This window comes from Haemaphysalis longicornis, unplaced genomic scaffold (assembly GCF_048455015.1).
Source record: "Haemaphysalis longicornis isolate Haplotype H1 unplaced genomic scaffold, Haemaphysalis longicornis Haplotype H1 scaffold_9, whole genome shotgun sequence".
Taxonomy (NCBI): domain Eukaryota; kingdom Metazoa; phylum Arthropoda; class Arachnida; order Ixodida; family Ixodidae; genus Haemaphysalis; species Haemaphysalis longicornis.
Window position 1 is genome coordinate 51128334 of NW_027526460.1, and position 27660 is coordinate 51155993.

The window sequence follows — 27660 nt, forward strand, 5'->3', positions numbered from 1 at the left end:
GCGGCTTTAACGAAACGCACTTTATATAACTAAGAAAAAATTTGCGGCGCCATAACGCTGCGTGATATAGGAAAGGAAAAAGTCGTGGCTGGTGCTGCCTCCATTGATTGGTCGTTTGTGGGTCGTGTATAGTTTTAGATAGAAGCCTAAATAATTCCCGTTATGTATGAAGGTATTAGAACAGCGCTTAGTTTGGACGGCAGCTTTCTTTAGACATTGTTTAATGTTTATTTTGAACGAGGGAGAGGATATTTGTTGAATTGACATGGTAGAGTTGCGAGGCTGGTATCAATACGTGCGAAGCTATAGACCACAGTGGTAAACGAGGCAGCCCCTGTGCTGTTCAGACAGCTTTGAAAAAAAAAAAGAAAAAGAAAAAGAAAAAAAAAAGAGACAAAGCATATTTAACACGAGAAGTGGATCGAATACCTTAGAAAACAAAGCAAAACAAATCAAAGCAGGCCTTTCAAGCCATCTGAGCAGTATGGCTACGCACCCGTAATATAAGTACTACAGGGGGCCTTGATTTCATGCCAAATTACTTAAGGTATAGTTGCTATGCAATGGTACTGCGGATCTTATACCTCGCTTCTCAGGCAGTTTAAAGGGTAACAGTGAACCCTTTGCAAAACAGCCTAATAAATCTGGCTTGGCGCGGGTTCGAACCCGGACCCACGAAACGAGAAGCTGGGACCAAATCCACAACACCACAATAACGAGCGCATTTTTCTGCAGGTAACAATCACTTCATTTACACATATGTAGGCGAGCACCATGAAATGTTACTTCAACTTACTTGTGATAAGAAAAAAAAAAAAGAAGTCAAGTGCCACCCAGACAGAAAGCGCATCAGCAACAACTCCGGTCAGTGAAAACTTAGCGGATACCTAACTGATGTTTGCAAATGGAGCAGCTTGAAGTATGAATTAACGAACGAATCACTCAAGCTAGTAAGAAAATTTGGGCGCAGAAGCGACTACCCTGCCTTACATCAGGCAACACGAACGCATGTATTTTTTTAAATGCTGTTCCTACTTGGTTAGGAGTATTATTTTACAGTGCCTTGCTGATAAGATAACCCCTGCGGTGTCTCGTTGCTGTACTTTTAATTTCGCTGATCAAACAAAAATTAGTCATAATTCTGTAATCTCGGAAACATTTTTTTTATTTCTGTACGGTAAAAAAAAACCAAGTTGCGTTTTTCTTTCTTTCGAGTCTCGATGAGAGTTGAACGCGGGAATAAGAAAATATGGGTTGCAATAAGAAAACTCGTTATCCGCGAAGCACAAGGCGGTACAGTAGCGCTGAAAAATCTCCCACTGAGAACGAGATGGAACAAAGGGAAGGCAATAAATGAAACTGAAACCACACGAGAAGGACTTTCTGCGAGAAAGGTAGAGAGCCCCGCAAAGAAACAATACCATTACAAAATCAGACGAAAACGGGGCGGCGGGGGTGGGGGGTATACTGGAAGCGCATACAACCACTGTTTTTTTCTTTTGCTTTTCTTTCGAACGGTTGGAAACAGGGCCTTTGTGCGGACGTTGAAATCACTTCTTAGCGAAACAGCCATAAAAGCAGCAAAAACTGACTCCTATACAAACAAGTAAGAAGACGTCCTCACACAATGCGAACGCATAGACGACAGGAACTCCAAATAAAAGTGCAGTTCACTGTGGAAGAAAAGAGAAAGAAAAGCAGCTGATAACTCGCAACGAAAAAACACGTAGGCAGAAAAAAAAAGAACACAGAAATGGACAAAATCGAGCAAAATAAAGACAAGACTGGAATAAATTTGCGACGAGGTAGAAACAAACGCCGCAATTAAAATCAAATAAGAAACGAGTGGAGGAGAGGAGGGGGGGGGGGGGAGGGAAGTCAGAATAAAAAAGATCTCGGAGCGGAGGTATAGATAGTCGGAGGGAAGGCGGCGATCGGGGAGAAGGCAGCCCAAGACGAATTCCCCCGTAGGGAGCATTTATCATCCGCAGAGGCGCAGAAGACGGGCGGGATGCCGGGCGATTCAGCGCCAATTACATGGCCAGGCAGTCAGGCCAGCCGCCGAAGGAGGGAGAGGGGGGAGGGGGGAGAAGAAGAAGGGGGAGAGGCGACGCCTACTAAACGCTGCTGCGGTGTCGGAGGGGTGCGAGAAGTGCATAACAGGAACGTAGTCGATGGCGGGACGGGAGGACAGAGAGCGAGGAGGAGGCATAGGTAAGTAAATATCACGCGCCCCCGCAGTGAACACTCAGGAACCGAACAGGCAAGGTGCGGAGCGACTGGGGAAAACGAAGACATACGAAAGGGTATAAAAGGAGTAACGAAACGGGAAGAAAGCAGAAGGGAGCGACGGGCGAGGCGCATGCAGGATACCGCGGAGGAAACGGAGGGCGAGAGACGGCGGCCAAAGGGTTGCGGCTGGAGGAGGAGGGAGAGAGACGGAAGCGAAGAAAAACGGCCGTCGAGAAGAACTAACGCCGCTATTAATTATTCATGCAGCCAATCAGGTCCCGATGGTGCGGAAGCCGCGGTGCTTTGATGAACCCGGTCCCGCAAGCTCTTACTCGCGCCTTGTTTTTTTTTTTCCCTTCTGCGGGCACAAAAAGGGCGTATACGCGCTATCCTGTCCCGACACTTTCGTTTGTCCGTGTGTGTCCTCACGTCTCGTTCAAACAGTTTTCTCGCGCGCTGCGCCTGTTTCGGAATTTTCCCAATCTCCGAGTTCCTCGCGTTTCCATGCTTCAAGTTTCCCACTAAAGCTCGCTAACTGAACGCGACAGGCAATTTGAGAGAGGTTTAGGGGCTTGGGCTGCGTTACAGAGTGGCTGACATACCTCATTGCGCTGAACGAAAACATTGGTTACGGCCGGAGTTAGGGACACACAGCACGCTGTTATCAACTTGCCGGTCAAGCGCGTGATAATTGTAATCAGTTCTCCCTTTCTTCGATTCGCCGCACTGTACCTCACCTGCAAAACGAACAAGATGTTCATCCAAACTGCTATGCTGCCGCAACTGCCCTGGATGGCTCGTATTGTTAGAAACTCGTTTTTTTTTTTTTGCTGCACACATTACCGCGGAAATAAATTCAACAACGAATTTCGGTTATGCGGTAAATCCTAGCAGCAGCAGTGCACACAAATTCGGGTAAAAATTTAACTCGGGTGTCCGCAGGTGCCAGAAAAAAAAAACAAAAAAGAAAAGGTGGGAGAAGTTGCCTTCACTGTCTCGATCTGAATTAAAGAACCCTCCTTTAACAGCTGTGATTTGCGGAAAGGCTAACTGATTGCTCGTATTTTTTTAAAAATGCCTTAAATGTACATCAAGTGTACTTCTTTTACGCGTTATCTGAAAAAAAAAGTCTCTCCCCCCCCCCCCCCCCTCTCTTTCCTCTTGCTTTTCCGAAGAAATTATCGCAATCACAGAGTGTCCCTCGCAGTGTCTTTGGGACTGCCGCTTTCCGTGGACATGCAGCTAAATGACGTTTTAGGGCCGTGGGCTTGTCCCAAACGTGCTTTACGGGCTACAAAAGCTCTGATAGAGTACGTGCAACCGACAGGTCTGACCAGTCGCTGTGAATAACTCGCCGTTTTTGTGCGCATCAAGTTCTTGAACTTCATCGCCATCATCTTCATCGCGTCATCAATTGGCGTAGCAACTTGGGCAATTTAGCCCGGCTAACATCGCCAGACTTCATTAAAGATCGTTCTCTCTCCCGCTCTCTTATCGCAATCCTGTTAATTTTAACGAGTAGAAAAAGTATGTATGGTACGCGACTACGTCTTGTGTGTATGCATACTAGAAAAAAAAATAAAAGCGACAGCGAACAAGACCAACACTATCATGGAGGTTGAACCAAGAATCTATCTGAAAATGTTCTCGACTATTTACCTTTTTTGAACTATTTCTATGCCTTTTTAAACGCACCGCCGGCAGGGCTGTTCTGGAACTTTTAACCGAGCGCACACTTTGACATAAATTCTTTGACATAAATTCTTCAAACAAGGTAAGCCATGATTCAGCGCTGGTTAAGTAATTGAACAGTAAAATTGCCGGCACTGCCGAAGTAAAAGGTAAGATGACGACGCTTCAGATTCCTTGCCTGATCCTCGCTCACAACGTTAAGACATCGTTTACGTTGAGGAAAAGTAAGACGAGACGTTTCAAAGCGTGAAAAAGTCAAAATAAAAAGCCTAAATTATGAAATTGAGATTGCCGTGTCGCCAAGCGCAGTGAACGGATTTGTCTTCAAGGGCGCTCTGCAGTGAACGTCGTTGTCAAGAGTGCTGCTCGGCCTTTAAAAGTGTTGATGGCCCGCAGTACTGGGGCATGCTTTGCAATCTTTATGTAAGGTGAAAGAAAACGACCTCTCGCTGCTCAGTAGTTCGAGGAAATGTTGAAGGCTGAATTGGCGCGCAGTGAGCAAAAGGCGTTACCAAAAGAAATATTTTTCTTCTCGCATTGAAACTCTGAAAGCAATAAGAAGGCAATACATGTCATTTTTTGAAAGAAAGACCAGATGTTTTTTTTTTAGAGTGACAATTTTAAATTTCCATGAAGGAGCAGTGCGTGAATGAAAGAAAGGCTGCGTCTAATCTCACGGCAGCCGTGAGAATGACCTCCGGGAAATTCTCACAGCAGTTTTTATAAAAGCTCAGCTGGCCTAAAATTTGCTGAATAATATTACGTCCCAACGTAACCTAACATAACATAACCTCACCGAATTTAGCGTAACATAGCCGAACGCGTCATAACCTACCCAAATCCAGCCCAGCCGCAACAGACCTAATCTAACGCAGCCCAACGACACATAACACAACCTGTATTAAACGTAATTCAACTCATTCTAGACGTCCTGTGCGTCGATCTATTGATATAGTAAAAACCAGAGTAAAAAAAAAGTATTTACAAAATCACGATGACCGAAAAATTCTGAAAGCTAAAAAACAAACACACACACACAAAAAAAAAAACAAAAAAAAAAAAAAAACATCGCAATGTCGGCCTTCAACCTGAGCCTTCTTGTTTAAAGCCAAGTACTACATCGCAGCGCTATAGAGGCAGCTGAAAACACGGGTTTTTAGGGAGTATTTAACCCATAGAATCTCCGGATAGCGTGCTTAGCCAATGAGAGGCGACTGCCTTGAGAAATTTCTAACGGTAATTCCGACGGTTGCCGGGATAATAGACACTACCTAAAAGAAAAGAGTCTCCTTTGGAACAATGCATGTTGTTCGAATAAAATGTAAAATAAATGTCATCGGGGGCTGAATTACATATCTACACTTCCACAGAGAGCAGGCCTTGTGAATACCAGCAGTTTGGGTTTGCCGATCCTTACATTTTTCCACGCATGCGTGTTCGCTCGCTTCGACGAATACCTTAGGGGCAACAACCAAGATTGGCGCAACGCAGAGCTTCACCAGTGACCACTTAGAGCACGGCTAAAATGCAGTCAGAAAGCGGTTAAAAATTCCAGGCCAATTCCGCTTTCGAAGGAGCGTTCGCGATCAAAAGATGTGGTGACAGGCTTATTCATAAACGTTCAAGGCGGTATCACACTTGTTTAGAATCAGCGCTACACGATAGACATGAGTGGGTGGCACGTCATAGTCCCTCTACTGGGGAGAGGGATCTTGGCGTGTTGTTCTCTTCTACGAACTACACATCCGCCAACGTCCTTCAACAGGGTTGGAAAGCGACGCTTTTAAGTTGAGGAGCCTGATGTTCACTTGTGCCCCTATGGGTGACCCATTTTTAGTTTTTTTTTTGCATCTTTCTTTCTTTTTGCGAGTACATGTCGGATTTCGTTAGAGCTGTTCATTTATCCGATCCCGCATCGTCGCGGACCAGTATGTGAGGGGATATATCGCTGGGTTTTCTGTAAACACTCGATACGATCTTCCTTCGCGAAAACCAAATACCAATAAATACATAAACAAACACGGGAGATGGGGGCGGGATAAGAGGAGGTACCAGAAGAACGCCAAGAGCTCTCGTTTACTGCTAGCCAATGCACATAAATGTACAGTCCTCCAAGCGACCTCTGGGGCAACACTACAGCATCGATTGCACCTCCTTAGCGCATGCTTCTCCGCACCACACAAGTGCAAGAAGGGGAAGCGACACAAACGCGCACCCTCGCGTCCTTGAACAAAGACAGAGAAAAAAAAAAAAGGCAAACCAAAGCGAAAGTTATACGCTTAGCCGGCGTCTTGTATTCGATTCCCGAGAGCAAACAGAACAACACTAGGGGCTAGGGGAAGCAAATGTCACAGAGAAGGGAGTGCTACTGCAAGACACGGGGACGGTAAAGCGATCTCCCAAGGATGTCCTCCGAGTCTGCCGGCGCGTTTTCACTGAACTCCGCTTTTCTGTGCGCTTTCGGCCAACTCCACCCGAAGGAAAAAAAGGGTTCAGCTTTCTCTTTTTATTGCGTCGATGTGGTTACACGCTTAGATCGTTTTCGCGTTCGTTTACACAGAAAGTATATTGCAGAGTCCACTCCTCTTAGAGGCCCCCGTATTGGGTTCATAAAAACACAGAAGATCACAGCCGAAAACAAAAGTAATGTTAAACAGAAGAGGCTCGTGTGAGTCAATTTCGTGGCGAAGGTGCTGTACGCTGTAAATAACGAGGACGACGAGGAGAATGTGGCGTAAGCCGCTCCGTCAGATGTCACAATGCTCTAGCAGCCTCTTAAAACTCATGGCAGCAGATTGTGTTCAAACCTCTTCGCCTGATGTTCGGTCGTGTTTAGCCGATGCGCACACTCTTACCCCGCCTGGCCTTGCCTTGCAACATATACGGTGTAAATTTCAGCCCAGAGCAATATAGACATGGCGCATTTGCGCCCCGCTCCTCCGAACAGACTGATTCTTATTTATATTATTTCTAGAATGGAGTAAGGCCGAAACCATCGCTGCTAGCCACTGCCTTGATGAAAGGGAGATGTCGAAAGCTATAATGAAAGACAGCTGAGGATCAAATAAAGCTCACTCTGCACGCCCCTAGAACTTAATCTAGTTTTCACGAACTACGACCCCGTGAATTCTGTGTTGAACGCGGTGACGAGCTCTCAAAGCCGAGCATTCCGCGCTAGACACTGTAGGGGCAACGAATAAAGGTTTGGCTCTGGGTACCTGACGTTTGGTGTGGAGGAGAAATCATTTTTCAATTTGGACCACGGCAGAAGCTTTCTCCACAGGTCATGAGCGAGGCGAAATTGATTCGGTGCGCATTCGGGCTGTTCTTAAAAAAAGTCACGCCAACAAAGATAAATGTTTTGTACATATATCCGTTTGGTGGGTTATGTAATAGGTAATATCGGGGTTCGCCATATTTCCATGGTATGACCATGAACAGAGCCGAGGCCAGGCGAAGATTGCATTTGAAATCGAGCCGCTCCTGTGACCTTAGCAGGACGGATAAATAAAGCCGTCTCGCGAGGGACCACATCGATCGTTTGCTGGATTCGAAGGTGCCCTTCGATCTTTAGGGGCCCTGGCTACCTTTCATTTAATACGTAGAAGATTGAATACGGCCGGCGGGGTCCGGCGATCGCACACAAATATGTTTACGTAAACAGGAGAATCAATACTGCCGAAGGGAGACTTTATTTCTGGACAGATTAAGACCTATTCGTACTGCCGAAAACATGTCGTTGTTATACAGTTGCGGTCGATGCGTCAATATCTGGTTTCTAAAGTTATAGTGACCTTTCTTCGCCAACGGGCAATTTTAATGTTCACTGAGCCGGTGGTCTTAGTATTTTTCAACGGTGAGCTATTACTGAAGAAATAAAGGCCAATCGTTGCACAGGTTCCGTGTTTCTCCTTGGGACCAGATCATTAACATAAGCGAGACACTAGCCTCTACTGCGCTGTGAGCCCGATTATAAGTGCACATTTAAAGAACTGCCCACTTCGTCATCATGTGCCGTCAACACCCGATTCCTATCCCTTTGTCTACCCCGAGACCACGGAAATGCGCGTCGACCGGCTCGGACCTGCAGAAATAGCGTAGCCTGATATAGCTGGCCACAAAAGTGGCGGTGGCGTGCGGCCTCCTGAACTAAGGAGGTCACTCATTTTTTTTATTGCTCAATAAACGTTTTACCTACCTAAAAGACAAGCCTGGTATGCGCAGAAGAAACCATGGCACCTGAAAGCGCTGTCATAACATACCGTCATTTTTGACAAGGGTAACCAGAAGAGGGTCTAAAAAAAAGCTGCACGGAGAACTGCAGAAGAAACTAAAACGTCCGCACGATCCAGAACAGACAAAACCGAAAGGTAACAAACTAGGAGGTGCCCCAGAGTGGCATGGTTAAGAGTTCTTACAGGTGTATTTATTTTTGTAATGCACAAAACCGATCCTGTCCAGTTTTATAAAAGGAAGATTGGTTCTGTGACCCCTCACTCTTAATAAAAGAGGTCGTGAAAGGGTAGTAAAGGCCGTATCCACTTATTCCTTACGAACCTTACTACCCCGCGGTACCATACGTAGGCTCTGCCACTAGCAACAGCATGGTTAGGAAATTAACTGGACGTAGGAAGTAGTATACACTAGATTAAGGTCGGGCTTATCACTAGGATATGCATGGCCAGTTAGTAAACGCATGTAGCTCAGAGGGGTGTTACCGCTAGGAATTTGCCAGTAATGGTAGTGGTGCTTACTGCCGTCTTTATTTAGTAACCCTGACTAGTATTGCATTTACTACAACCAGTTACTACGTACCTAGTGCATACTGGGACAAGTAACTTGCTAGTGTTTCGTTAGTGAATGCCACAGCCTTTTTTAAGAGTGCCGTCCTTGATGAAAATAGGCCGTGGTGTAACAAAACCTTCACAAAGATAGGCCGCTCTTTCCAAATGTACTATCATGAGCAATATGAAAGGGAACACAGGAACGCATGGCAAACAGCCTCGAAACAGACCCGGAGCGATACGCGGATGGCGCTGTGAAAAACAAAGGAGGAAAGGAGGGCGCTGTTCCACTGACTGTTGGCACTCCCACCACGCTGGAATTTCTACAAAGCAACAGCTTATGTCATTTCTCCGATAATATGGTATCGTCCGACAGCCGATAAGACGCACGGCGGGTTATAACAGCGTCCCCCTTTCCACTTTGTTTCCGACGGCGGCCGCTGCGTATCACGCATAACTAGCTGGGTCTAAGGATGTTTTTTATGCGTTCCTGTGTTCCCTTTCATATTGCTCATAATAGTACGCCGCCCCGGTCTGAGGCACTCCGGGCTTACTTAACATGCTGCTCTTTTTGGGGCACCTATATGCTTTTGCTTTTCAGTGTAACTGCCGTACTAGTCGAAGCTACCTTCTTCCGGGAGAAAAAATAGAGAGGTTGTAGAAAGCCCAACGTTAAACTGCAGTTTCGTTAACTAATTGTAATGCATGGAACGCCAGGCTAAGCAGAAATCTTTCAATGCTCGTCATGACGTCTCAGAGTGGAAGGATGGAGAAAATGGTTGTGTACGCAGCAACCTAGTAATCGCAAAACACCAGCTCGTTTGCTACTCCTGTTGGGCAAACAGCGGCAGTGAGCGAAATACAATCAGCAAGAGCTACCAGTGCTGGAACAGCACGAAATGTTTGTGCTCCATGTTCGTGGTAAACACGGACAGCTAGTGCGCGTCTTCTCATATCTGCACGTTTACAACGTGGCAAACAGCCTATGCATTTTTACCTCGTTTAAATAACTAAGGTAGTCACATTAATGTCACATTCAATTACCACACCAAAAAAAGTGACTTTTGCATAGATCCGATGGACTTTTTCGTAATTTCGTACGAACCGGAGTACCACTTTACTGTACTTATTAGGCTATGTTGTGACTACCGACGCAAAAGCCATATCGTGCTTTAAAGTTATTACGACAGTTACGGCAATAGTGTGAACCCGTCCTTAATTGTGCGTAAGGGCCATCGAAAACATCGTTCCCTCCACTACCATATATCCCTTTATTTTACAGCCTAGGCATTCGCAACCTCTTTTATGAGGGAAGTTAGCTAATTAAAGAAAGGCCGTATTTTGTTGAGGTGGAAGTGCTTTCGACCGGTACGGGACATTCAACTGCGTATGACGACGAACAAGGGTACATGACATCGATGGCAATAACATAAGATGACGGCGACGACGACGAGTACGATTAGTGGGACTATAAGACTACGCCTACGGCTACGACAACGACGATGACGACGCTAAAGATGATGATGATCTTTACGATGATGTCTATACCCCACTATCCCCCCCAAAAATGGTGCAAGAGAGACCAATGCAGAGTGTCAAAATGCGGGGCTGGAGGTCAATGGTCTAACCCTGGTCGTCGTATGCTGATGGCATATTAATGGTTGCGATGAAAAGATGCGCCCGTTAAAGAGCCGCACGTGCGACCTAAAGCTCACCTGTTACACAGGTGGAATAGGCGCGTCGGCTATTACGCTCACTTATGCGTGCAAACGGGGCCCAACGAGCACGGGATCGTCAATTTCGATCCGCCAGGTAGACGCCGGCACGCAAATGGGCAACGCCGACCACGGGGAGGGCAAGAGGCACGCAATTGCGGCAGGGAAATAGAAGGGCGTGTATTGAATCCTGGCGTGACGGGCAGGCGTTGGGGATGGAAGCGCGGGGCGTGGATCTTTGCGGCGCCTTAACAATGGATTCCCCAGACGGGAAGCGTCAGCTAAGGGGCCCAAGGGGGGGCTAAAAAGGCGCCACCCCGACAATTCCTCCCGCCGTTACTTGCGCGTGTTCTCGTCGGCGGGGCGGGAGGAAAAGCGAGCCAAACACGTCATCGCGGTTCTACTTTACGGCCACCGGAAGGAAGGAAGGGAAATGTTTAGGTGGAGAAAACGTTCCAGAACTGCAGTTGCAATGGCTCGCATTATATTCCCCGGTTAATTGGTCTTTTCTTTGAGCGGCGAAGCGCGCCAATGAAAGCAATGTATAGCATTCAGGCGTAATAAGAGAGAGAGAGAGAGAGAGAGAGAGAGAGAGAGAGAGAGAGAGAGAGAGAGATTGTCTTGTGACAGCTTACAAATTTTTATTGTCGTTAGTGGGCCTAAGTGGAGCGTCGCCCTCAGGGAAATAAGCGCGAAGGCGTTCCCACGAGCCAGGGGAATAACTGACACATTAACCAACACGGAAATCATGTTAACAAACACGATAACGATACGTTTAACGAACAGGTATCAACCACTTCTGTTTCTGGAAGAACTTTGTCCCTGATGAGGAGCGGGCCCATGGCGTACGTGCGTAGGAACAAATTTTCGGTTTAAGACAGTCGTGCAGCATGCTTCACGGTAAAATTAAAGGGACCTTGCAACACTTTTCTCAGCTTTTTGTAAATCTTTCTAAAACTTACTGATTAGATTAGAGAGTCGCAAAGTACCTCAGCCGGAAATCACTGCTCTAAGCCCATCAGATTACTCTCCTTCTCGGTCTTGACGTTCTTCGACCTCTGGAATTACGTTATTATAATAACAGTGGTTTATCCGCTGTTGGCCGGATTTCCTTCAGTTGCAGCAATGAACGCATTTGATAGCCACTCCAAAAGGAACGGAAGTCGAATCTGGTGCGATGAGCAAATCCCGCAGTGCCACTCCGCTCTGGCGATAACTATAGCTTTCTCAGTGCTTCCAGACGCGAAGGAAAGAGTGAAAGCGTTTATCAGAGCTGTTGCGGAGTGTCCTGCAGGGGGCAAGGGGTAGACGGATGCAGAAGGGCAAACCAAATCAGAGTGGGGACTGACCTCCAGTCCAGCTCGAGCGGCTGGTTGGTGCAGGTGGTGAGGGTCACGTCGGCGGCGTCGGTGCCCCCGGGACGCGCCCGGTAGGCAGGGTAGAGCATGTCTCCCGTGTAGCCCGTCTCGCTGAAGACGCCGTACCGGTAGTGGCCCCACTCGCGCACGAACACGCGGTCTGCGCATGCAACGCTCAGGAGTCAGCGCCACGCTTTTCCAACAGTGTAAAACGATTTACACCCCGTTTCTCTACAACTAACAACCATACGCCCTATCAAAAAACAAAAAAACACCCTTTCGAAGGGTGTAATGCACCCTTAAGGGTGCGAATCATGTTACAGTGCACGAACCGTTTCATAATATACTGCTTACATTGTTTTCTTAATGTTCCTCGAATAATGTAGCTGTATATGTGGTACAGAAAGACCCTCGACTTGTGTACGAGGTCAAGCCAATTGTTATAATCGACAAATACGACTGCCTGTTCTCAGAAAAAAAGCTACAACATTGTACGACGGATAGGCAACAAGCTACTTGTATTGCCATTCGACTGTATCACGCAGCGAGCTTCAGTGCTCTAATGTGGCTTGTAAACGCTGGGTGCTTTCGATTATGAATCTCGGGCGTAACCGCTTGTTGAATCAGGACAAAACCATTTAGGCCATTACCCATTGAAGGCCAATTACCAGTCTGTCCACGGACTAACCATCATCAGAAACATTTAAGGATCCAGGTTTTTAAATTCATCCAGCCATATTCTAGAACATTAGGGTAACTACTCCCGTGACTGAATGCATTATTTTCAATTTTGAACAGTGCTCAGAAGACAACAACCCACGCCAGACGGAGAACACAGCGCCCGCGTCCCTGTTTTCTTTTTTTTTTTTCCAGAGGTGTCCAAAAACGAAACCCTACCAACTAGCTCGGATTTCCTTAGTGTTTCTGTGTAACGTACACAACGCGATTCGACCAAAGGCATAGTGGGGTTTCAAGAAGCTGTCAACCCATTATAGTCGGCCTATTGTACTCTGTCCCTACGTAGTCAGAAAGGTACCGTCGTTCGTCTTACCGGGCGGTCCGTACTTGCTGGCCGCGGTTCCCCCTTCTTCGAGCAGCGTTAGGAATCCCGCGCTGAGTGCCAGGCGTTTCCCGGCCATGCCGCAGCCGGCGTGCTGCACCGTGAACGGGTTGTCTCCGAAGGGTCCGCCCTGCGGTTCTAGCTTCAGGTCCGCGTCCCGGTGCAGCTGCCAGCCAGCCCGAGACACGGCCGGCGTCGGCGCCCGCGCCCACGTCTCCTTAGGTCCCCAGGACTTGGGCACCAGCACGATCACCTCCTCGAGAAAGGCCCGACTTCGCGTCGACTGGAACAGGCTGATGGACGCGTTCCGCAGCAGCGCCTGCAAGACATGCCGGAAATGGAGAAAAAAGAAAACGGTAACAGTTAGTGATAACGGTGAACGGTAATGCTCAACGGTTGAAGAGAGAGTTCTAGCAAAATGGAAAACCGGTCCCGGTACGGCACCCGGTAAACAGTGAGCGTATCAGCGCATACGCACCACTCGTTTCGGCACTTTTATGCACGCGCAGTCACGCTGATAGACCGCCATGTGCCATTCCGGGATCGGTTCACTGGCTACCTATAACTCTGTAATGTAACACCATGCCCGACCGGCAACCCACTGTGTTACGACCGCAGAATGAAAAACCTGTGACTGCTTTTTCTTTTATTTTTGTAATGCTAAGAGTTTTAGACAGATGTGTTTGCACCAGCTTTCTTTTTTTTTTTACATTTTAAGAACAGTGAGAATTCTGGCTGCACTCGATCGTTCTGTTTCGCTTGTACGTGTGCTGTTCATAACGGCAAAGTGCTGGTAATATATCGTCTTTTGTTTATCTGATGCAGGAATTGGATGCGGACTATTATGTTCCATACTAATCAAACAGGAGAAAAAGGCTTCGTGAGCTCTTTCTCAACCGGTTCCTTTCAGTTAAGCCAAAATATCATTCTGATAATAGGGAATTATACACACAAGCTAAGTTAAAGGGAACCTACAACGCTTAGCATAACTTCTTTTGAAGTATTTAATGCTTTCAGAACGTAGTCAACCAACCCATCTAGTACTTAGAACAGGGGGTCGGAAACTACCTCAGCCAAAAATTACTGCTCTGTGCTCATCAGACAAATTAGAAACTTAAGAGATTTTTCTCTCTTTCCCGGTCTTGGTGTACTGCGACCACTAGAATTACGTCATTACAGCGGCTTATCCGCTATTGGCCGGCTCTTTCTCAGTTGCAGCAATGAACGCAATCGATACCCACTTTGAAAAGAAAGCCACAAAAGCACAGCAGAAACTGAAGGCGCATCTACTGGGACGGGCAGTGCCAGTGCCACTCCCTGCTGGCTATGGCTATAGCTTTCGCAGTGTTTCCAGACGCAAATAAAAAAGTGAAAACCTTAACAGGAACTGTTTCAGGGCACCTTTAAAGCTCGGAAGCCGTCGCCTTCACTGCTGTTCAAATGCTGATTTAGCAATTAGTCGGTAACGCTCGCAAACATTTTCAGCTGAATGAATCAATTTACCTCGCTTATTCAACACTAAGATCGTTTGTCTCACAGAGTCAATGAAGGGTTAAATGTAGTTGCATAGATATCGGCTAAAACGCAGAAAATCGGCGTTTCTTGTCATAATTATAGAAAGTATGGCTGCACGATTCTGTGAGCGTCAAACGTGATTTCTTAAAAAGAAGAAATATTTGTTAATTCGTGAGGGTGAGTGGTGTCAAACCCCGTTTCTCATGAAGTGCCGAGGTTCACAGGCAAACATAGTTGTACACGCAGACCCGAAAATGATCGGAAAGTAACTTAAGTAGAGTAGTGGAAGTAACGTAATGAAGGAAAACTCACGGTGCAAAAACACTGCAGTTCTTGCGATTAGTTGAAAATACACCAGCTAGAAGCACTCTAAGCGTCACAGGGGCCGATTTGATGCTTCCTAAATGTTTCACGTATTTTAAAGCAAGGTTACTAGAACGGAGTTGAGTGGGCGATTGGAGGAGATTAATATCTCTATATGCTACTGGACATTCCAGCGCAGTTTTCCTGTCCCATAGATGGCGTTGCACTACTAGTTTATCTCCACTACTGGAGGAAATCAAAGAGCCAAGCGCGCGGAGGCTTTTGAAATTGCACGCTCTCCAGGGCCCTAAGAACCCTTTTCAGGAATCACGACATAACGGTCCCCTCCTGAAACGCGGAAGTCAAGTAGAAAGCAATGGGAAAAGGCAGCGGACAACTTTACGTTTACTGCAACATCATCTCTTCTCCAGCGTCTTCCGGTTGGCATATAAGTTCACATCGTCTCATCTTTGTCAGAGTTTTGAAAAGGCGGAGCCAGAGCGCGTGCTTAGAAGAGTACTGTTGACAACCTAAACTTCCTCGTTCGTAAATTCGGCTGGTGCTTGGAAAAAAAGAAAGCGTGGACCACTGTCGTACGTGCACGTCTTCGGAAACCCTCAAGTCGACCTAGCTTCCGTCTAACCAAGCACTCGGCCCCAATGCTGCGCAATTTTGTTTTCTTTTGTAAAATGGAATCATAAAAAGACCGGGTTTTAAATCGGGAAAAGCAGCGAAATGCGTAAAAAGGTACCGCAAGAGCAAGCCTTCTTTCTTCCTCTAGCGCCAATATGTATCCACCAAGAAAATATTTTTATTGCAGTTTCGTACGCACAAGAACAAACATGAACAAAAAAAAAAAAGAAAAGGTGTAGACCATGAGCTGAAGGTAGAACTAAGGAATGGCAAAGCGCACAAGTAAGCGAGGCCTGGGAGGACGAAACGAAAGCCGGAAAGCTATGCAAACAGGCACGAGAGCGCAGGTTTCGAAAACCTGTGCTGGTGGGCAGATGTAGCCAGAGTGCGCAGGCCCTCGACGTAGAGCGAGAGCAGAAAGAAAGACGGGCCTGCGTGTATGCAGGAATGAATAAGGTAAGGGTGGCATTCAATACGGGAGTGCAATTTCGCAGCGTCGGCGGGTTAGGCCATTTTTTCCCCGACTGGCGAGCAGCCGCTGCGTTTACTTCTTTACTTCCATATCCTTCGGCTTCGCGATAGTTTGCGCACGTAGATGAGATGGCCAGCGGGAAGAGCCGGGCCGAAACTGCGCCTGCTTTTACGCCCGCGCGGCTCTCCGCCGCGGTTTCGTAGAAGACGTCGCTCCATTGAAGGCGCAGCCGGGGAAAATCTGTCGTCTGCTACGCAGCACCATCGTCTGCTGCGCGGCTCGGCGAGCTGCTCGTCTGGCCAAGACTGGGTTTCTTAGTAAATGTTGGCTACATGCGCCGATGGGATGGGAGTGTTTGAGGGCGCGAGTGAAAGGATAGACTAAGTGAACATCCTTTTTTTTTTTTTTTTCAGTTGCGTTGCGAGGAGGCATGCCATGCCGGTGTGCTGTTTTGCAGTTCATGCTACTGCAACTGCCGAACATGTCTCGTTCGTCTTCGGTTAACTCTGAAACATTCGACGCATGCAATGCGTGTATATATAAGGCGCTCAGCGCTAAACAAATTGTGCTACGTATTATAGATGTGTTCTTACGTCGAAGTTTGCGCAGGTTAATTCCGCTAAAAAGTATATGGAGCCAGCAGAGCTTGTATACCATGTCTTTCGCCTTCTTGGGGCAGAGCGAACTGGAACCTTACTAAGCTGGAACAGCAACAAAATGCCTTTGAAAGCCCCCAAAAATTGTGAATAAAGTTCTCATTTGTCCTTCAACAACGAAACAAAACACAAAGCTACACTACTGTCTGTTTCCACTTATTCTTAAATAATAGCGTTCTGAAAATATGAAGCCTTTGTTACCGCTGTTTTCGCATTATATTTGCCGCGCTCAACCAACAGACGCGGCGTTTTTATTTTTATGTTTTTGTTACTGGCTGCATGCCGTACCCGTTTTTTTTAATCATGACTCACAGCATTCGCGGTGTTACACTAGGGCGAAATGAATGCTGCACTTATAATTAGCAGATCTTCCCTGCCTTGTACCGGGCATAAATATCTCCCTGAAAGTGGGCAAAATGTTTATTTTGCAGTAAAAAAAACTGAGCCGTATAAAAAAAAATTTTCGTGATTGTGTGAGAACAATTGCGTATGGCTGTAGGATATTTTGCTGTTCAAAGGCACCAGAATTGCAACAATGCCCGCAAAGAGTATTTTTGCCTCCATTCCCCTTCAACCTTTAATTAAACAAGCCGAACCCCTCGAAGTTAGATTTGTTACACAGGTGGACGGAATTTTCGAAAAAACAATGACGAATATAATCTATAATTTACACTTGAGAATAATTAAGGCATTAACTGAGCTCAGGGAACCGTGTGTGGGAAATATCATTAGCTATAAATCCCTCGTTGCCCTTGTTAAAAATAAAATTCCACAACAACACCTCCTGTAGAGCGTGCTTTGCCTGCATTGCATGCAAGTATTTGAAGCAGTCGAACCAGCGCATGTTGGCCTGGCATGCGTCATTCATTACATGCAGGTAGGTGGAAAGAAGGTAGCGTTAGGCATAGAACTGTTTTTTTATAAATGAAATTTATAAAAACTGTAACGAGCTTCAGGTAACTTGCCTCGCTGGATATTGTTATTGAAAGAACGCTGTGAATACTTCGTGGAAGGGCAAAGTATAACGCCTGTAAAGCGTGCGTTGCCTGCTTAGCTTTGAGGCATTTGAAGAAGCCGAATCACCAAACTATGGGGAGGACACTACCGGAAAGTGTAATACCAACTGGCCGTAACGAATTGCTATGACACATTGTTTCCGGCTGCGCTTCTATATTCATTTACTTAATTTATCATGCCATTTTTTTTCTAGAATCTAAGAAAACTGAGAAAGAATTTACGCATCTCCACGAAGTGAATCATGACGAGTGGGCGAAGCACTGGGGATCGTTCTTACCGTAAATCACCCGTGGCATTGCCCACTCGCACATGTAACTGAGTGACAACGCCTGTGTACGGTATATACAATTTCAATCCAATCCAATCCGATAGAATTCAATTCAATCCAATCCAATCCAATTCAATCCAACCCAAATCCAAATTTAATGCTCCTCGCGCATGCGCAACACTGTGTGCATGGACGCCAAGGGACAAGCCACGGGCTAAACGAGGTCCTCAGGTGCTTCGCCCCCAGTGAATGAGTGAGTGAGCGAAGACTTCATTAAAATGGCCTGCAGGAGGCCTCCGTTACTGAAGCGCCGTGACGTGGCCCTACGTCTTCCTGGCTGGGCTCTTTACTAGGCCGCTCCCTCGATACTCATGTCGAGGTCCTCCAGCCTGCCCACGCTGGGCGGCCGGGCCCTCTCGGCTTTCGCTCGGGCGCTGCTGCTCAAGTGCCACCAGGATCTGCTGGACGGCCTGTAGTTGTACGTCCTTGTCATTGCTCCGCGCCGCGGTCAGGTACCACGGCGGGACCTTTTTCTCCATTGACATTTCTGTAGGTCTTGCCGTGCAATCCATAAGGATGTGAGCCATCGTAGCCCACGAACTGCGGCACAGTTTGCACTTATCGTTCTCGTATTGTTCGGGGCACACGTGCTTCATGAGAAAGGAACCCGTCTGCAATTGTGTTAGTACCACCACTTGCTCCCTGGCCAGGCCGGGGTGCGGCGGCGCCATTTCTCTCCTTCAAATCCTATAGTATGTCGTGGTTTAGTTATATGTCCCCATCCTGTCTTTGGTTTCCCCCACAGTTTTGCAGACGGGTTCGCTCCGGACGCGCGTCCCGTTAACACTCGCGCGGTAGAGTTCGCCGTCTCATTGTGGTTCAGATATTGTTATGACACCACTTCCACCGTATGTGCGGGGAACCACTTCACTGTCACGTGCCTGTTCGTGAAATCCAGCGAGTTGAGCAACCGCACTGCTCCACGACACACTCTTCCTCTGGCGAAGTTCCGCACGACCCCTTTAGAGTCGCACAGAATGGTCCTGGTGTTTGGGTCCGCGATGGCTAAGGCTATAGCTACCTCTTCAGCAGATCTCGCCTCACGTGCTCGTACACTTGCCGCGGTGACTGTTGAGCCTTGAACCGGTTTTGGCGTCGATGACCACCGTCGCGTACGTCTTCTTGCCTCAATACTCTGCCGTGTCTACGTACCTCGTGCCCGGCATCCGGGTGTGCAGCTCGACCATGTCCTCGGCTGGAGCCTTCCGCCGTTCTCCGTTGTGTTAGGGGTCCATATTCTTTGGAACTGGGTAGACCCACATTCCCCTCCTGATGTTTTCAGGTAGCTCTTCTTGTGCGCATAGCTCTTCCTCATTCGTACCGGGATCTAGACCCAGTCTGGCGAGGATGGCCCTGCCCGTCTTGGTTTCCTTGAGCGTCTCGATTTGGGCGGCTCGCTGTGCTTCTCCGATCTCCTCGAGCGTGTTGTGCACGCCGAGGGCCAGCAACTTCTCGGTGCTCGTGCAGTAGAGAAGTCCGAGTGCGGCCTTGTGGGCTTTCCGTATCATCGCGTTGATCATGTTTCGTTCGTCTAACCGCCAGTTATGCAAGGCGGCGACGTACGCCACGTGGCTCATGGCGAACGATTGAACTAGCCGTAACAGGCTGTCCTCTCACATGCCAGCCTTTCGGCTGGCGACCCTCTTTATGAGGCGTGTGGCCGCGGTGACCTTGGCTGAAAGGCTATTGATGGTTTCGCCGTTCGTGCGATGTTTCTCGATTAACATGCGCAGCACTCGGATCTTCCCGACCTCCGGGATCATCCGTCCATTGCTGGTTCGGATGACGATCTTGTCCTTTGCCGCGGCGTCCTCTTCCGCCGTCTTCCTCCTTGCGCCCTTCGGTGGTAACACCAAGAGTTCTGACTTGCTCGGGGAGCATACCAGTCCTGATCCGTCAAGTTGGCTCTCGATGGCTTCCACCGCTTGCTGTAGTGCCAACTCTATGTGCCCGTTGCTGCCGCGCGGGACCCACAACGTTATGTCATCAGCATAGATGGTGTGGCGCACATCCGCCAGTGCCTTCAGGCGCCGGACGACCCCGATCATCACCACGTTGAAGAGCAGCGGTGAGATCACCGAGCTTTGCGGGGTCCCTATGCTTCGCCCCCAAAAGTGCGCTTTCTTTGATACTGGACATCTTGAGCGACACGTCATAGAACAATGAGACAGACTGCAACCTCCAAAAAAGTAAGAGAACTACACGACTGCATGCTTTCTCGAACAGCCAGCGGTCTCACGACACTAAGCGAAAGATTTCTTGCGCAACCACAGGCTCTGTTTTTTTACTGCATGGATGACGGTCACACCAAATGCTGAGGACGGTATAGAAGGAAGAGTTGAACGAGTGAAAAAACGAAATTTTATTTCCGGTTAAAGCAAGTTCTTTTGTATTTTATTGCGCATGCTAATAATAAAAGTATTCGCAAAGTCTTTAAAAAAATTTCAGGCCCTCGGGGGACCACATAACTTCGTATCTGAAGAATAAACTCCGAAAAAGTCAGCAACCAGAAGCTGAAGTGGTAGATGACACCATGCCAAAGGCATTACCTGACTGTGTAGGCGAAACGGGAGGCGAAAAAAGTGACGTTAACAATTTGGCCACCAGAAACCTTGTAGTGTTAACCAATATGCAGTCCGCCTTTAAAAAAAGCCGTTACCGAGAAACTCGTCAACGGCCAGGGAAAGGGGTGTTTAAATAAGAGGGATCGGGAGAAAGCAGAATATGCTGCGTACATGAAAACTAATTTTGGTGGCTTTCACGTTGGAGCTACACATGAACTTTGAGACATGACACGTAGTAATTCGTCGGAGTTAGTTTATCCTGTCCTAAAATCTCGCACGCACGGGCTTTGTTTTTGCCTTTCCCAAACGTGTAGCTTTACGAATTTTCGCACTGGCTTTTCGTAAGGCAGTCAATGAGGGAGGAATTGCTTTCCGAAATATTACAATTTTAAGATTTTGCGCTAGTCCCGCTAAATTTTTGGACAACCGTAACCAGCCTGCTAACTGGGATCAGTTATATATTCAGCCTTTTCGTCCGAAGCAATCCTAAAAACTACCTGAAAACCAAGGTAAATTATGAGTAAAGTACTAATGAACTCTCCGTAAACTATAGTGAAAGTCCAGTGAAAGACCAATGTTTTAGAAGCTTGAAGCAAAATGTCAAAAAGTAATGATAAACTTAGGCAAAGGTCCAATAAACCACAAAAAATCTGCCGGAAAATTATTCTTAAAACTGCCAGCTAACTGTCCACAAACTGCCAACAAACTGTCAGTGAACTGTCAGTAAACTGTCAGTAAACTGTCATGCAACTGTCATACAACTGTCAGACAGCTGTCAGGCAACTGTCAGGCAACTGTCAAGCAACTGTCAAGCAACTGTCAAGCAACTGTCAAGCAACTGTCAGTCAATTCTCACTAAACCGTTCCTATCCTGCCAATTAATGCTAGTAAATCGTCCAAAAAAGGTTTCGCTGAATGGGAGACAGATTTTTCAGAGACAGATCAACAGTAGACTGCCACTGCCGTATTGCCGAATTGGTTCAGCGGCTTAGGCGTTGTGCTTTCTCGCAGGGAGTCGCTTGTTTGATTTCTTGCCGAGCAGGCGTTGTTTTGATGCTCCGCACTCCATATCGAATTTTAACTCATAAGTCGCTATAAACCTATCACTTATGTGTTCGCTACAATAGCTGAATTTGGATACAGCTTGTTCACCAGTTGCATCCACAAAGAAAGAAAAATGGAAGGGGCGGGGGGGAGCAAGAATTTAAAAAGCCCGCGCGAAATGCCTTGCTTCCATAATCGCTGATATTCGGGCCCCGTTCCACTCACAGCACTCGTCGTATTCTCCGCTGGCGCAAAACACGTGCGTTCGCGGAACACCAGGGCTGTTTTCAAGCGGAAAACCCCGGAGGGGCACCACGTACACGCCGATGCTGCTTCGGGCTCCACGAGTGCGCACTTTCCCGTATAGCTTCGCATTTCCAGCGCACGCGTCTTTGCAGGCGCATATATTCGCGCTGGAAACCGACGGCATCTTTTGCGGAAAAACGACGTCCGAAAAATTTTGGCGTTTTTTTTGTTACTGTTTCCTCCGGTTTTGGCGTATATGCACATGCTTTAAAACATTCAGGTTGAGCCATAAACAGTTGAATCCAGAATTCAGGTCGCGTTTGCCTTACAGTGCGCGTTTAAGCTTTCCTCGTTGATAAGATATTTTATATGTTTGTGTTGGTATACTGTAAGTAGTATCTGTTTCACGGTTTGTTTTTACTAGTTTTTTTTATTTCCCGATGTTTTGAACTTTTGCAATGGGATCCGCCAGACTATCCGCTGCCATTCTATCTTTCCCACTCCGTTGAAACGCCCTTCGATCTGTTCTTTACGCAGGAGAGTTGTTTCCTTCTCTCAATATGCAGCAAGTATCGTGATATTTTTTTCTTCTTGTTAACAAGTAAGCTTTCAACAGAGTTCTGATTTGAACCATCAGGGCATGTTAGTCAGATATAAAGCAATGCTCGACCAATGCGTATGAGGCAAACACTGTCAGTTCTAAAGACTCTGTTTAGTACCAAACCGCACTAACGCTTCGTGTCAAATACATACCTAAAGAGAGTCCTGAAGCGAATAAGGCCTCTGGGACTAATGTTTAGTAGCAGTAACTGCGTGCAATATCACCAATTCCAATCTTCTACCGCACATTTACGTTGGTAGAGGCGGATATTTTTAGATTAAGAAAGCTTTCTTTGAAGCCTAATTTCAAGGGTGGTCGGCAGTGCAAGAGCCAAGGGCGTAGAAGGGGCCACAGACCCGGGAGGCTGGGAACCAAGGTAACAAGTTGAGTGTGGACGCAGTGACTTTTTTTATGCGTGTGGGTGAAAAGGCCCGTACTTTTAAACCAAAATTGCCCATAGAAGTTTCCATTGAACTGTCCATCGAATTGCCACAGAAAGCTGCGGGAGCGAGTTTGGATGGCATAAATACTTGGTTAAGCAGCCCTTAAAAAAAAAAAACACACTACCCGAACATAATGTGCGCTCATCCATGCGGGGATGGCACAGTAAAACTTCGGTGGAAACGAAACAAATTTGAGTATTTGATGTGGTTATTTGGTTAACATCACGTCGAATTCTGCAATGCGCGACGAGTTTTGGGAGCTGAGTTTACATTTACACAAAGCGTCTTTACAACCTTTCTCATTTGCATCAGAATCACCACGACAGATTTTCATTGCGTGCCCGCACGAGCGCGAAGAAAACAGCTGATCATGAATAGAAACAAAGAATCACGCGCGCACAATACTTCGGTGCACGTAGAGATCTCCAGATTGTCTAAATTAATCTGCAGCCATCCAATTCACGTGTAAAGGTAAACAAACGCATATGGTTACCTTCTTCCTCCTCTGAAACCTTCCTCGACCCCTCCTTTGTTTAACGGGATAAGCACCTCTTTTCGGCGTGCTTTCTATAGGCTTTGAGTGGATATTGAAAATAAAGAAGACTGGGGCACCATTAATTTCACTTACGTTCACGAGGAAAGCGCGGGAACAAATCGTCGAAGGCGAAATGAATTACGCCGGCAACCTTCGGGGCCGCTACCTTTTTGATTTCTGCACCTCGGCCCATAAATAACGATTTCTCTAACCAGTCACGCCAGGGCGTGGTTAAGGATTAGCTCATTAATCAGGGAGCACCTCTGCTCATTTCCACGTGCAGCCACCGCCCTATATCGCGAAGCGCACCAACAACAAAACAGACTTCAGACACACGCCGACACGATCAGAGTCGCAAAAAAGGATAAGTAAAGAACATGAAAGTTTTTGCACCTTTTTCGCAACTCCCTTTCTTTTGTCGCCCCCCCCCCCCCCCTCGCCCCAACCGCTTCGACAGAGAGCATGTTCTTCAATTTTGGTTTGTCAGCATCTTGGCACACTTAATGGGTTGCGACATTCCAGTTCATAGATACAGAGCCTGGCCTGTCTGCGCGGCGAAAATATGGCAATATGCTGCATATTGCGCCTAAACCAATCTATAACATACCGAACCGCTGTTATTTACGAGAGCAAATGGGTACAAGTATTGATTTAGAACATTTTTCCAGTTCGGTCCAGTCGGCAGAACAGTCAGTTGGTCGGTGCACTAAGAGGGTCAACCGCAAGAAATTTGTGCGGGTTTTTGAAATTCAGCGCCCGTTTCGTCAAGCATAGCGAAGTATTATTTACACAAAGAGTAGCGAATAGTGGTTTATTTGACAGTGCTTTGTAGTAGTAGTAGTAGTAGTAGTAGTAGTAGTAGTAGTAGTAGTAGTAGTAGTAGTAGTAGTAGTAGTAGTAGTAGCAGTTGTGTTGTAGTAGTTGTAGTAGTTGCAGTTGTTGTTGTTGTTGTAGTTGTAGTAGTAGTTGTAGTAGTTTTAGTAGTTGTAGTATTTGTAATAGTTGCAGTTGTAATAGTTGTAGTTGTAATAGTTGTAGAAGTTGTTGTTGTAGCAGTTGTAGTTGTAGTCGTAGTAGTTATAGTTGTAGTAGCTGTAGTTGTTGTAATAGTAGTTGTAGTAATAGTTGCAGTTGTAGTAGTTGTTGTACAAAACTTATTGAGCGTAGAAGTATAAGTGGTTCTCTCGTCCGATAATCCGAATGATGACTGGGCGACTGATGCCCTAGATGCCAGAAGTTGCTGGAAGTTTTGGTAGTCGCTGGTAATCAGGTTCTCCCACAGCTCAGGGAGGGGGAGGGGAAAGGAAAGGGTGGGAGGTCGGGGTTATGTGCACGCTCTAATAATACGTCGGGTAGTGTGCCAGGCTTGGAGCAGAAAGTGCACTGGGCGGGAAATTGAGTGAGAAACATGCGAATTGGATGGACCAAGGTACTCGTTTGGATGCGACGGAGAGTCGTTTCTTGTGATTTGGACAGACTGGATTACAGGTTGGCCCGAGGGGTACGGGTTGGCGGTGGTGAAGAACAATAACATGCGGAGCCAGTTGAAAAAAAAAAATGGTTGCGGCTTACCTCAGCTAACCTTGGATACGTAAAGCAAAAGCTTGGCTTAGTCTGGTTGAGTTTTGGTTTCGCTTGGTTAACCTTTGATGTAGCTGTAATGCCGACCACGGCTCAAAGCCGTTAAGTCCTGTGCAACGTTCACTGAAGGAGGCCCGGCCTCGCTTTCGCGCTCAGAGAACGCGGCGTTCCTCTTTCACGGCGAACGCGGGGAAAGATGAGTCACATAACCCGAGATGACCCAGCGGTGCATGCGTGGGAGGCTGCGGGTTTGGTCGGCTCCCGTGGCGGCCGCCGCCGCAGGACGACTTAAAACGACGACGATGATGATGATGATGATGCTTAGTGGTTTCCCCTTTGTAACGGGGTGGCGTTGCACAGCGGCCTTAGTCGCAACACCACTGTACAATCACCTCGCCAAAAAATACAAACAAAATAAATAAAAAATAATGTCAAAATAAAAAGAAAATACTTTTACGAAATTTTTGTGCTAGTCTGACTTCTTTGTTCGCATGTCTTCCCAGATTGTTCTCTGCTCTTTTCCCACCTACATTCTAACCTTCTTTTACTAACCTCTACTGCTGTCCAGTTCACTTTTCCGCTAACCTTAAAGCCAAGGGCTTCCGGAAGCTGGATAGCTCCATCACTGAGGACTGGACGGATACTTTTGCACTCCGTTACAATATGTCGCATGGTTTGCGCAGCCCCGAAAGCCAGCCCGGCGAATCACGCGATGCGCTTCGGGGGGTGTGTCTCCGGGGGTGTGTCTCCGATCAAAAGGTTAACTTGTGCATCCTCCGCGAAGCTGCTGGACGAAAGTACTAAAGCTTTGCCTAAAAAAAAAAAAAAAAAAAAGACGCTGCCCGCGGTCGGAAGTGAACCTGGATCTCTCGCGTTGTGAAACCGGAGACTATTCGATTAAGCTATCATCGCATTCCGGGAGCACCGCATTTCGTTTGTGTTCGTAGCGCGGGCGTTGTCTTTGGACTTGGCCGCGGGTTCTAGCGCGTGCTAGTGCGGTCCACTTTGGGAAAGATGTGAAATCCTGCGGACTAAACGATTGATTGATTGATTGTAGGGTTTAAAGCGCCGACGCAACGCAGGCGATGAGGCGCGCTGTAGTGGAGGGCTCCGGATTAATTTTGACCACCTGGGGATCTTTAACGTGCGCCGAAATCTCGTACACACGGACATTTTTGCTTTTCGCCTCCATCAGAAAAGCGACCGCCGCGGCCTGCCAGGCCGCGGCGGTCGCTAAACGAGCCGGGCCTGCCGGTTGTAAAGAACTTTCAGCGGCAAGTTCGCGAATAAGTGTGAGGTGATGACATATGGAGCGGAAACCTGGCGCCTTACGAAACAACTTGAAAGCAAACTTGAACGGCTCTACGGGCCATAAAAAGAAGAATGATAGGAGTAACGATAAGAGAGAGGAAACGAGCTTCCTATATCAGAGAACTAACGCGAGTGGAAGATATCATAGTTCAAATTAGAAAAAAAGAAATAGACTTGGGCTGGCCGCGTAATTAGGTGAAATCACAATTGGTGGACTGCCAAGGTGACAGAGTGGATACCAAGAGGTGGGTCAAGAAAAAGGACGAAGGCCAATTACTCGATGAAGGGACGAAATAAGGGAATTCGGAGGCAAAGCATGGACTCGAGCGGCGCGGGACAAGAGTGGTTGGAGGTCGATGGGAGAGGCCTTCGACCTGTAGTGGACATACTGGGCTGCTGTTGCTGCTGCTGACGATGATGCAACATCCGGGTCTGCGACAAAGGGAGAGGGGCCGCCAGCTCTGCTGTTTCTCTAGCCTTGCACCACTAGTGCAAGCCGCGCCAATTTTTTTGCATCTTTACATTCAATTAAAATGTTTATGGCTTAAGTTAATTTCCGCTGTTTTAAATGATCGGTTTGTGTTCGTTAGGTTATGTTAGGTTGTGTTACGTTACGCTACGTTTGGGAAAGCGAGGTGGTGCCAGACACGGCATGCTTGTATTTTGCGAAACGCTGGAGGACGTCGCATTAGTGGAGCGCGTATAGAACTGCCCGACGGCACTTTAGACGCAACCTTCATTTTAACGTCGAGTGGAATCAGCCGCATGTTCTCCTCCTTTTATCACAGTTCTTTCTCCTTGCGCCTCCACTTCCAGGTCAGCCTCATTTCTCCATCATCTTCATTCACCGCACCGATACGACAGCGTCGCGTCCACTCCAAAAGTCGACGGCGCAGCAGCTCTCCGATCCAAGAGTGGTCGGGGAGAGCAAAACAAAAAGGAAAGGCTTCGTTAATGACGGCCTCGACGCCGGAGACAGACGACGGGCCTAATCGGTCCTGAGCTTTCTCTCCCTCTCTGCCTCTGCCCCCCTCGCTCGCTTTCTTTTCATCTCTCAGGGCGCTTTTGTTCTTCCGTTTCCCCAAGGATGGCGGGGGGAGCACAAGGACTCGTCAGCATGAAAGGAGCGCCGGCCTACTGCTGACTTCATTACCTCCGCCTGTTCTCCGCGTCGGAAGCCGCGGCGCACGCTCGTGTACCGAGAGACAAAGCTGCAACGGGCGACGCAGCGGAGCGCGATGCAGTGGACTGAGTCCACAATCGCCTCCTCCGCTGCGCCGTCCTGGCTGCGTTCGCTGTACGAATCTGCGCGCACCCATTAAGAGCTCGAGCAGAGCAGCGGGCGTGCTGATACGTGCGGCATTGCGTCTCCGAGGCGAGACGCGGGCAGTGAAAGACGCCGCGGTGACGGGTTGCCCAGCGTGATGGACGTTTTAGTGAGAGAACAGACAGAAAGGTCGGGCTGGCGCAAAATCATCTGTCCAGCTACTTTTTTGTGTGTTGCGTGGGTAGGGGAAGGACGAGAAATGAAGAAAAAGCATGCATGGTGATAACATGCAGTGAAAGCAGA

The 27660-nt window shown here is 47.5% G+C and overlaps 1 protein-coding gene across 1 annotated transcript in view; it reads right to left on the reverse strand.

Moving 5' to 3' along the window:
* The window catches only part of LOC144153178 (calcium-activated chloride channel regulator 2-like), a 452168-nt gene that overhangs the window by 55962 nt on the left and 368546 nt on the right, over positions 1–27660 (reverse strand). Inside the window, exons 4-5 of the mRNA XM_077684827.1 lie at positions 12833–13160; positions 11773–11941 (exon numbers count right to left, since the gene is read on the reverse strand). Coding sequence (XP_077540953.1) covers positions 11773–11941; positions 12833–13160 — 497 coding nt within the window. The remainder of the gene's footprint in view (positions 1–11772; positions 11942–12832; positions 13161–27660) is intronic.